The sequence below is a fragment of the Pocillopora damicornis genome, chromosome 3 (assembly GCF_964200805.1).
Source record: "Pocillopora damicornis chromosome 3, jaPocDami1.2, whole genome shotgun sequence".
NCBI classification, from domain to species: Eukaryota; Metazoa; Cnidaria; class Anthozoa; order Scleractinia; family Pocilloporidae; genus Pocillopora; species Pocillopora damicornis.
In genome coordinates this window covers 7,607,872-7,619,992 of record NC_142672.1, presented here as the reverse complement: position 1 = coordinate 7,619,992, position 12,121 = coordinate 7,607,872, and the positions used below count along the sequence as shown (strand labels likewise).

General features: G+C 39.9%; 2 protein-coding genes across 2 annotated transcripts in view; one reads left to right on the top strand and one right to left on the bottom strand.

Annotated features, from left to right (window-relative positions):
• LOC149048039 (uncharacterized) overlaps nucleotides 1-793 on the top strand; it is an 881-nt gene extending 88 nt beyond the window's left edge. Inside the window, exons 1-2 of the mRNA XM_089200296.1 lie at nucleotides 1-412; nucleotides 518-793. The exon at nucleotides 1-412 is cut by the window's left edge and continues 88 nt beyond it. Of these exons, the coding sequence (XP_089056422.1) occupies nucleotides 194-412; nucleotides 518-769 (471 nt within the window). The 5' untranslated portion in view covers nucleotides 1-193 and the 3' untranslated portion in view covers nucleotides 770-793. The remainder of the gene's footprint in view (nucleotides 413-517) is intronic.
• LOC113686632 (uncharacterized) overlaps nucleotides 1-12,121 on the bottom strand; it is a 187,630-nt gene that overhangs the window by 137,292 nt on the left and 38,217 nt on the right. The window lies entirely within an intron of this gene.

Below are 12,121 nucleotides of genomic sequence, written 5' to 3'. Positions count from 1 at the left end.
AGACAGATCAAATAAAACCCGGAAATCCACCGTTCAACTTCCTTCTACTCTGCCTCTGGAAAAAGAGCAACATCGTAGTGTGGAAGATGTGGAACAAGGTGAAGAAGAGGAAGATCCGTGCGCTTTGTGTGATGGTGACCCGCCAGATTCCGACGATGATGTGGTGCCCACTTCCTCCACCAGCTCCTACAAAATGCGCCAGGAAAGGCTCCACAAAAACTGGGAATCCTTGCGATCCACATTGCTGAAGTTCTCTGTTGAAATGGAAGGTTTCGTGCCCCATCAATGTAATTGTGGTAAAACGGTGGAAAGTCGATGCAGGGATTGTAGCTTTACGGCATACTTCTGCCTTGATTGCTGTAATCACCTGCATCAGACCAAACATCATTTTCATCACCCAGAAATAATACAGGTATGCATGACCTTTATAATTATCAATTTTGTTTTTTGCCCAGAAGAGTAACCCAGGTTTAAGAAATTTATTAAGCTTGTCTTTTTTTTATACTGAATTTTTCAGGACGGTGTTTGGAAATTGCACACTGTTCCTGACAGGACATTGAGTAATCCCTATCATTCTTGCTCATTTTCCTACACAAGGGAAATAACGGTTATAGATAAAAGAGGTAAAGCTATCCCTAAAGACCAAACCATGATTGTTGTTCATGTTAATGTAGTCCTGGTATTCACTTTTTGCAGTTATTTAATATATTGTAAACATTTATATTGTTTTGGTGAGCTTAATTCTAAGGTTATTAAAATATCGGTATAAAGTCAGCAATGTTCTTCCTTGTTGAATATTAGGACAACTAGACAGTTGAACATAAACAGGCATGGCACCCAGTTACAAGGGAAGAAATGGAGGCTTTCATAGGCATAATAATTTTGATGGGCATTATCAAGCTTCCACGTTTTCGAATGTACTGGAAAGAAGATTATCTTATTCACCAAGAGGGTATCAGCAATGTAATGTCACGCACCAGATTTTTACAAATCTGGCGTTATTTCCACCTAGCTGATAATTCTGTTGCACCCCCAGTTGGTGATCCTGGATATGATAAACTTTACACAGTCAGAGAATTTCTGAACATTATATCCCGCAACATCAGCAGGGAGTATAAGCTTTCAAAGGATATTGCAATTGATGAAACCATGGTCCCTCACAAAGGCAGACTCTCGTTCAAACAGTACATCAAGAACAAACCAACGCGATGGGGGATAAAACTTTGGGTGTTATCAGAGTCCCTTACTGGCTATGTGTACAAATTTCAAGTGTATCTCGGTAAAGAGGGGGGCAATGCAGAAAAAAATTTGGCTCGGCGTGTTGTCAGAGATCTCACTGCACCAATTGAAGGGAACAACCACCATTTGTATATGGACAATTTCTAGTGTAACCCTCATTTGTTCATTGAACGGATGAACTCTGGCATTTATTGCTGTGGCACAGTCAGAGCTGGAAGGAAAGGATTTCCTAAAGATATTCTTATCGCAAAAGCTGACGAAAAGCGCCTGCCCAGGGGCCATTACCAGTTTAGAATCCATGATCAACTTGTTGCTATGAGCTGGTTTGACAGGCGTGGGGTTTACCTTCTTTCAACAATTCACCCACCTAAAAATCCTGATGGCACCCTTCCAACTATACCACGGAAGAATGGGCGTGAGCAAGTCGATGTTCCATGTCCCCCTGCCCAAGTGGACTACCAAAAGTACATGGGTGGGGTGGACCTATCAGATCAGCTTATCAAGACCTTTCCTGTGGTCAGAAAGTGAAGGAAGGCATGGAAGAAGCTCTTAGGGTATGGCCTGGAAGTTTGCCTTCTTTATTATAATGAGGAAAGCAAATCCCCAGTCCTCCCAGGAGTTTATTGACTTCCGAATGGAAGTTGCTCACCAGCTGATTGGACAAAGGTCATTTTGTCGAAAATCTGGTCGACCCCCCTCCCTCCCTCCCTCTATCTGAGGCAGATGAGAAAAGGTTAAATAACAGACGACATGTCCTGGAGGTGACTGACACAAGAAGAGACTGCTGTTGGTGCAAAGAAAGCCATTGTGCAGGATCTGGGAAAGAACTTTCGTTACAAGTCACAAATTGTCTGTGTTACTTGTAATCGCACTCTGTTATGCATCACAAAGGACAGAAATTGCTGGAAAAAATGGCATACATCACCTATTTACTGGCAGTAGTAGAGACTGCTGGACATGTACTTTGCATTTACACAAACAACATTGTCTTCTTCTGAACATTTGAAATCGAGAGTTTAGTCTCCACAACTTTTAGCAACAACTGATTGCAACTGGCTTGTGAATTTCAGGGAATTTTATTGTATTCAGAATTTTTATTTTATTGTATTCAGAATTTTTATTTTATTGTATTCAGAACACTGAACTGTTTTGTGCTTTTGACATACCTTTTGAGCAAATGGAAGGGTTTTTTTCCAAACTCCTTTGCCTGTTATTAGATTTCAGATCAGGTTTGTTGTTGAAAGGCTTGACATTTTGGAGCCCGATTGAAATTACAAAAAATTGCATAATTTCTGTTCTTTTTATGATATTCACAAGGGGTTTTTTGCATTCTGTTCCTTAGAAATTGCAGAATCTGGTTAACATAAAACTAAACCAGGCAGGGATCTTTTCCATGATGAAACATGACAGTGCTTTCATCTTTTAGAGTTCATCGCAAACAGTGAGCAAGTACTGTGCTTACACTGAAAGGATCAAATTGTTATTAATTACATAAAAACACAGCTTTTTGGAAAGACAATTTTATAAGGAATACATACATATATGGTTTTATAGCATTTAATTCAAATCCTGATCATCTGTGACTCAAAATGTTGTCGTCGTTCGGGGGAAAAAATATGGTGTCAAAAAAATCTGGGTCTTAAAGGGTTAAGCAGCAAAGATGAAAGGAACAAAAAAGGAAGAAAAAAGGAACAAAAAAGGAAATCAAAGCGTGATAAGACGAAATTAACCAAAACAGATGGCAGTATTTATTCAAATGAAGAAGAGGTGGGAGAAAAGAAGGCGGTTGAAAACATGGTTGGTGCATGCGAAGAAGGCGTATCACGCGGGGACCTGATGGAGTGTGACTTAGAATAGAACACTGGATACAGTGATAAGGATTATGAGGAGCTTGGCAAAAATTTGGAAAGAACCATGAGACAAACGTCCAAGAGGGTCCGTGCTCAGAATGAAAGAAAGCCAGAACTCAAAAGAACACGAAAAAGCACTGACAGTGATGAAGAATACGACCAGTTGACAAGCAAAGTATGGAAAGATTATGAAGAAAAAAGGATTTATCATGTTAACGACCGGAAAGAGCATCACTCAAAGAGAGTCAAAAAAGGTCAGAAGGATGCCTATGTGAATAGAGAAGAAGCAAAAAGCCAAGACGAAAATGACGAGGAAAGTACTTATGATGAGGAGAAAGCATATAGTGAAGAAGAGTTCAAAGATTTGCCTCGGCAAACCGTAAAGACTAAAGACATGCCTTGTACTTTTGATGAGCCAGCTGATGATGCAGTGACGGTACTATCCAGTAGTGGTGATGCCGCTTCAAACTCAGATTATATCTGCGGCGATGAAGATGTTTATTCAACAGAATCAGAGATAACAGATGGCCAATCAGCCATAGTAGAGAATTCATCACTTCTTCAAAATGAACGCAATGGGCTGTTAACTGAATTAGTTGAGGTCATTGCCGAAAAAAACATTGATGAGGGCTCATTCCTGGAAGAAGACAAAGGATGGAAGAACTATGTGAAAAAGTTTAAAGACAACAGAGTAAATCAAGGCCACAAGTTTAAAACTTCCCAGAAAATAGCGGATGAACTAAGTCGTGTTTACGAAGAGGAAGACAGCAGCTATGATACAGCTTTTCAAGTTATGTTTGAGGGTGATGGGAGCGATAATGATGATGCGATAGACACAGAATGGGTACCGAGTGACTGCGAACAAGACAAGCACGAAACTAACAAGAACAGAACCACAGAAGGGGACATGGACACTTCTATAAAAGAATTCCTTGTGGACTTTTAAGGCTGGTTGATCGACATCAATGGCGGATATCGTAGCACAAAAATGGCACAGCAATACAAGTCCCAAGTCCAAAGTGTCATCAGAAGGTTGCAACTTCACGAAACGACTATCAAGGTAGCTGAACCTAAATCACCCGCGATGTATCTGCTAATGTTACCAGGAAAGGATGGGTTAAAGCTTTTGAAGACGTGGCTATCGTAGGCAGTAGAAAAGTACCAACCTGGGACTGTCAGATCTTATCTCATGAGTTTACGACTCTTTTACAAATTTCTCAGTCAAGAACGAAAATCTGACCTACCTGATGTTAGTGTGGAAACGTTGAATGCGCGCAGAGATTACATGACTTCATGGTCAGCTGCCCAAAAGAAGAAGGTCCTGAAAAGAAAGCTAGAAATACGTGACGAAGATTTCAGAAAACTTCCTTCAAGCGAGAACCTCCATTAAGTCTGTCACGGAAATCAACACGTGAATGCCGTCAAACAGCTTGCTGTCACATCAGAGGAAACTCAAGGTGGAGAGAGTGCCAGCAGGATGCTTAGTGACAAGTCCCATTGCGAAGTAAGAGACTGGCTAATGACGCGTCTCCTCATTGATAATAGCGGGAGAAGTGGAGTAGCAGTAAACATCACAGTAAACAAGTTCAATGAAGCTGTCTTCTATCCTGGCACCGAAGAAGATAACGCAAGGTACAGGGTGGATGTGAAAGAGCACAAGACAGCAGGGATATATGGTGCCGCTAATGTCTGGATTTATGACGTCCTATACCTTCTAATAGAAATGTACATGAGGACGGTGAGAAAGCAGTTCGTCGCATCGGATTCTCAAGTAGAGAAAGTGTTTGTTTCGAGCAACGGTTTGCCATAAACATCGTCTCAAGTTTCCACTTGCGTTTGGTGAACCTTCCAAAGAGAGGGAGTGGAGCTCAGGGGCAAGATTTCAGCAACAACAATCCGGAAATCTCTGGCAACCGGAATGCACGTCCACATGCCTCAAGAAAGGGATCATTTAGCTGCTCTTGCACAGCACAAGACGGATACGCAAGCAAAATACTACCGAGTCCACGACAAAGTAGTAGAAACTGATTTAGGAAGAAGAGCAGTTAAAAAGCTCGTTTCTCTTCAGACATCAGAAGATAGTCAGGCAAAGAAAGAGGGCGAAATACCTGATGCGTGGAAACCAGAAGAAACCGAGGAGTTAAAGAAGGTTTTCCAACAAGAAATAGAAACGGGCTCAATCACGGAGAAAGATGTTAGTGAAAAACTAATGAAATCAAGCATGCTCGATCTCAAACAACGTTCCATAAAAGCAGTTGACCTGAAACTCCGGCAACTTAGGGGAGACCACGTTAAAAATTTGGAGCCCCCCAGTGAGCAGCTGACCAGCTCCGAGAAGGTCCTACGCTACCTGAAGGAAGCAGAATTTGAGAAAACGTCATCAGCCATGTCTGTTTCAAGCGAATCTTCGCGATTTTGGCGAAAGTTCACTGATGAACAGACAAGACACCTACTCAGTTTAACAAAGGACCTCATTGACAGCAACGCCATAAAGAAGGAAGTAGTTTGGGAGAGGGTGGTCGGCGATCCAAAAGCACTGGAGCTTGGGCTAATTACCGGAAAAGAAGATGATGGTGAAATCCAAAGAGCTAAGAAGCGCCTCACTGATAAAGTACGCCAGGAAGCAAAGAAAGGACGACTAAGTAAGAAAAAGTGTTAATAAAATATGTAGTCAAAAGAGCGGTTTTCAACTAAGTAGCGGAAATAATATGAATTGGTTTTGGTTCTAGGTTACCTGCACGTTTTCTCGCGCTTCACGCCCGCTTCATTTTATTCAGTGGTATCTTTTCTTTTCTGATTGGACGAAGTGATTATATCGTTTTTGCGTTTATGACACTTAGATGAAAACCGTTCTTATACACAACCGACCAACACTAATCTCAATATTACAGCTCGCACAAATCCAGCATTTGGTGCCCATCCACAAAGCACGAGCAAGGCTTGTGTTTTTTTAAAGAGTAACACAATAAGTAAAATGTGCAAGCCTGAACGTGATATCAGGCACATTCTTGAAACTGAACTAGGTAAGAAGTCCAAATTAACTGGAGTAAAAGTTAAAGCGGCCAATGAACTTTACATGCAGGCATATTAGGCATATTAATCTCATTTTAGTTCCGTCATAATTATTGGAAAGATATGTAACCTTAGTGAACGTAATAAGTCAGATAGGTATTTGATTATCTGTTTTGATACCAACTTCTTAATTTTCCTATACTTTGTTTGATTCACGACGCGAGTGGTGTTTGAACAAGTATTCCTTGCATAATTTTACATATACTTGTATAATTTCTTTGGTTGGGTTTTCGTTAATGATTCGCTTTGTTTATCACTTTATTTTTAGTTCATAAATCAAGTAAGAACTAATCACAGATAAATATTGAAGATGACAGTGATAAATGTATTATTTTAGGTATTTAATTGGGTTGTACATTGTACATTTGTACATTTGTACATTGCCTTCATCGATCTGACCAAGGCGTTTGATCTTGTAAGCAGAGAGGGTCTCTTCAGAATTCTATCTAAAATTGGCTGCCCCCCTAAACTACACAGCCTGATTGAGTCCTTCCATGCCAACATGCAGGGGACTGTGCAGTTCAACGGCAGAACCTCTGAGTCATTCAACATCAACAGCGGTGTCAAACAGGGCTGCGTACTTGCCCCAACCCTTTTCAGAATCTTCTTTGCCTTCCTTCTGAAACATGCATTTGGCGCATCAAAAGAAGGGATCTACCTGCATACAAGATCAGATGGCAGGCTTTTCAATCTTGCCCGTCTCCGAGCAAAGACCAAAGTGCGTGAAGCCCTGATAAGAGACATGCTATTTGCTGACGATGCAGCAGTAGCCTGCCATACTCAGCAAGCACTTCAGTCACTCATGGACCATTTCTCTCAGGCCTGCAAAGACTTTGGGCTTACCATCAGCCTGAAAAAGACTAAAGTCCTGGAACAAGGAACACCACCATCCGTTACCATCGACGATTACGAGCTCAAAGTGGTCCATCATTTTACGTATCTAGGCTCCACTGTCACTGACAATCTCTCCTTAGACTTCGAGCTCGACCAGAGAATTGGAAAGGCGGCTGCCACACTTGCACGCCTCACTACACGTGTGTGGTCCAACCCCATGCTCACAGAGAAGACCAAGATGGCAGTATACAGCGCTTGTGTCATCAGTACACTGCTATACGGCAGCGAGACATGGACGATGTACGCCAGACAAGAAAAACGCCTGAACACCTTCCACATGAGAAGCCTCCGCCGCATCCTGGGAATTTCGTGGCAAGACAAAGTCCCAAACACAGAGGTCTTGTCTCGTGCGGGCCTGCCAAGCATGTCAACCTTACTCAGGCAACGTAGACTCCGCTGGCTGGGCCACGTTCATCGCATGCCAGACGGCCGCATCCCCAAAGACTTACTGTATGGTGAGCTAGCCACTGGAAGTAGACGCAGAGGACGCCCACAGCTGCGATACCGAGATGCTTTGAAGCGTGACATGAAGGCTGTAGGAATTGACACAGAGACCTGGGAAAATCTCGCAGCTGATCGGTCACAATGGAGAGGAGCCGTTACAAGGCACCTCAAAACAGGAGAAGAGAAGCTGACACAAGCTGCCACAAGGAGGCGGACCCGCAGAAAACTTCGTATCAGCAATGTCCAACAAACAGCATACACGTGCAGCACTTGCGGCAGGGACTGCCATTCACGCATTGGCCTTCACAGTCATAGTCGCAGATGCTCCAGCCAAACACACAATTAGGATGCTATACCCATGGTCGACCCTGACCGATGGAGGCCTACTACTAATTGAAATATATATGTATTACGATATCATTTAATAATATATACCAACTGGCGTTTTGTCTTGAATGCAGTTCTCTGATTGTCTACATTACGTTTTATCCATTTTATCTAGAACGTAAGAAGCGATTGTTGACAAAATGGCACCCCTTCTTGTTTCATGAAGTGTTTTTTTAGTGCAGGTTTTTAAAGCATCTTTGAAGATATTTGAGTTAATTTTTTTCTGAAATTTGAACTTCTAGAAGGTTTTTACTTAAGTGATTGATTTATTCGTTTTCGATTTTCGAAATCTCAAGTTCGTAATTTTAATTATTAAACATTATTTTCTTATCAAATTTCCTTGGCTGGGTTTCTATCACAGGCGATATATAGTTGCAATATTCTAACGATTTTGTTAACAAAAATCTTATCACAATGGTACAGAAAATAGAAGTTGGCAAAAATAACAGGAAACGCTTTTAGTAAAAGGCCAATAAGTATAATGATTACGTGATATAAAATTTGAGTCTGAGTGGTTAATCTTTTGATAATTATATTCTTAGATTTCGACTTGAATTTCCATTTCAAAAATCACTTTTGTTTAATTACAATAATAAATTAAATTAATTTGTATGACGCTGATCATGAGTAGCCAATAAATGCATTGTTGCTGTTGTTGTAGTAGTTGCTGTTCTAGTGGTCAATTTTTTTTAAGGCCCCTTCGCCTGGCTTGGGAATTCCCTTATCATAGAAGTTAAGCGCCGAATACTTATGTAGGTTAAAGACTGTGTTTATTTCTACGTATACCCTAAAGGGGATGATATGATAAAACTATCTGTGGCCCTGTTGCTCTGCGCTTGCAAAATGCTATGTAAGGCTTTTAGTTTAAAAAGAGCGCATGGATCATATTTTTCCATTATGTTTTTACTACTTGAGCGGGCGGCAGTTGTCAAAGAGGTGAGGGTTTTGTTTTCCAGTAAAAGCAGGAAAACAGGACGCCCTTGAAAATTCTTAGAAGTTGTTATAGTTTTTCCTAAGTTGTAAAAATATTTTCTTGAATATAATCCACTTTAACATATATTTTCAAGTTTTTACACGACGCGTCCTTTATCTTTGTTGGTTGTCAAACAAACGCGCGGTGTGACTTTTTTCCAATAGAACGATAGTTTTTGTTTGCGAAAAGATATCTTTTCATCCGAATGCCAAATATCATTGTGGTCAAAACACTTTTGAAAACTTCCTCTCCTTTTCGCTAACACGTGCAAGACCCTAGTAGCGGTAACTTAACGAGGGATTTGTTTTGGTTTGGTTCCCTCTTAAATTTTCCGAGTAAGACAGAGGGGCAACGAACATAACAGTATATGACTGTAACGGCATGCGCTTTGCTTCTCGGGTCAAACGATGGGGTAAAATATATCTTTTGGCAGTTTCAAGCAGTACAATTTCAAACATAAGCAATATTATAACTGAATAAAAGTTTCCTCAGTCCGTCCCCTCCCCTCAACGTAGTTACTTTCACGAAAACAGCCTATCAGTACCACCTCCCCAGGAGAGATTGTTATTTAGCTTTAGTCTTACCGACTATTCACATTTCCCACTCGTTAAACAAATCCCTCGTGTAATCTGAAGCAATGGCTGCCATTGTTCAAAACTGGTCCTATACGGTCATATTTTGCTTGTATAACAATGGCCATTGATAAGGGTAGCAAATTAAGACCATGACAAAATGTAAAGTGCAAAAAGTCAAGCATTAGGCGGCAATCAAGCAATCATGAATCTAGCACCCTGTTATTCTCAAGTGTTTCAGTCATGCAGTAAAAAAGAACTCGTTAACTATATGTGCCATTGTGAAACTGGGTGTGTTGCAAACTGGACTTAAGCCTAAGGCTAAACTGGCATTGGCACTGACTTACATGTCCACATGAATTTAAAACTAAACTAGGCGTGCACTGAGCTCAAAATTTAACTGAGCTATACTGTAAAATTTGTTCATTGACAAAGTTGTTTTGATAGCCTCTTCCGAGCAAAAACACATAACTCCTTCAATCTTTTTTTGAATTAGCCGTCTCCTCCGAAAATATGAGTCTCAGTCTCCTCAATGCTAGGGAGTACGAAATGCCTTTTTAAAAAAATAAAATGTTGCAGGCATTCAGGTGGCAAGGTGTATGGTAAAGATGTTGATGTTTGTTGGCTGGTTTTATATAAACATCCTTGAGCCTCCTTAACTGCCCGCAATTAATCATTCATCATGTGGTACATGGAGGGTGGAGCCCGACAAAATCAACTAGTGTGCATATGAAAGTCCCTTCGGATAAGTAGCCTATGTCCCTTATTCCTTCAAGAAAGTCGTTTGCATCTTTATACAAAAGTTTATCTTGAGTACCAGCGGTGTTAAGTGATGGTCTACAAATTGTAAGATTCTCTCCGTAGCAGTATTAAAATCTAATATTAGTAATGGTCTCCCGGGGCATCCTTCCTTGTGAATTTTGGGCAGTGAGTAAAATCTCCCCGTTTGTTCCTCTCCTGATGCCATAATAGTTATTTTTTCGTCAACTAAAATGCCATTTGCGGTGGAATCCCCTTACTTTTTGATTGATCTTTTTAGTCATCTCCTTAGTTTGATCTTTTCCTAATGGTTTGTATACTTTAGAGTCATCACGTGGGCTCTGCAATGCTTTTCATAGCTATACGCCTCTTTACCTATGACAGGGACTGCAGATCCTTTATCGGCTTGTTTAATAATGATGTAATCATATCCAAGCACATCAAGTGCTTTTTGTTCCTCACACGTAAGATTTCGTTCATACGTGGAATCAAAGTCATGAGATAAAATTTCTCTGTCAAGTGACTCTGCTGATATGATTCAATCGCTAGTGAGCTCCCTATTCCTGTCAGGGGCCGGTCCACGTCAATCTTTTCCTAGATGTTGGAATGTCAGAAAAGTAGCCTCTTACATCATCTTCCGAATGAAAATACCATGGTTTAATTTAATTAAACATAAAATATTATTCCCACAACGCTTTTAATTGCTACTTTTCAGCCGTATGCCGTGAGTTAAACTATTGCCTACAAAAATGCGCGTGTGTGCACTTTTTTTCGGTAAAGACGTGTTATATTTTAACTTAGCACATACATAGGAGTTAATTCTTCTGAAACAATACGCAGTTGGTTCCCTAAAACGTAATCCTTTGACAAATAAAATGTTTTCAGAGCAAAAGAAGTATAACTGGGTACTTGCTACAAAAAGCGAGTACTTGCTACGTCAAATGGGTTTTTGCTACTGAGTGGCTTTTTTGTAATAAATACGTTCAATTGCGACATATAATCCCAAAAACAGTTTTAACATGATTTGTTTAACAAGCGCAGAACCCTCTGAGGAAGAAACGCATTTAATGTATAATGAAATGATTTTATAAAGGAATAAGATTCTCGGCCTTCTCAAAAATTCTTGACGTCTTAGGTCTAGTTGTTAGTATATGTTGGAACGGGGTTTTGTTCTAAAATGAGGATGGTAAAAAAAGTAAAATATCTGAGACCCCATAGGGCTTTTGTGGAAATAAAAATGACCTAGAGGACCTTTAAAATCCGTTTATATCTTTTATTTTCGTGAATTTTTTTATGGATGTACCAAAGATTGATTGTTTGCTACGTTGGTCGTGTTTAGATGAATATAGTTACTTCAGATTTTGTATTGGTTGGCAACTTTGAGTTGATCTATAATTATTGAGAAATAAAAAGCGGTATTTCACTTTAAAAAGCAGGGAAATGTAGCATTTTAATAATTTGAACGTCAAAAGAAGAAAAGGTATCAGATACGCAGTCATGAATCTAGAGAGAGAGTTGGCTAGATCTAGAAAGGAAAACGAGAGATGATACTATCAGCACAGAACACAAGCAGCTCATTTGCAACTTTTGGTCATATGAAGCAAGCAGGCCAACAGGAGATAAAAAAGATGTCATCAGGAAGAAAACAGGTAAATTTGCAGGTGAAAGGAATATCAAAATTAAAGAAAGCAGAACTGATTGACATTTTAATGAACAGTGATTAAAATAATATTCACAACCCATATGTACTTAAAGGTTATTATGAAAACAAGAAGACACTTCAAGTTAACGTTATAAAAACAACCTTATTTAATTCTGTTTAAGCCTAAAGAAAACTCTTTCACCAACCATTGTCAAACATTTCATTTCTCTTTAAAAAATGTTAGACAAGTTCACATCAAAACCATTATCAATATAAAGATATAATTTTA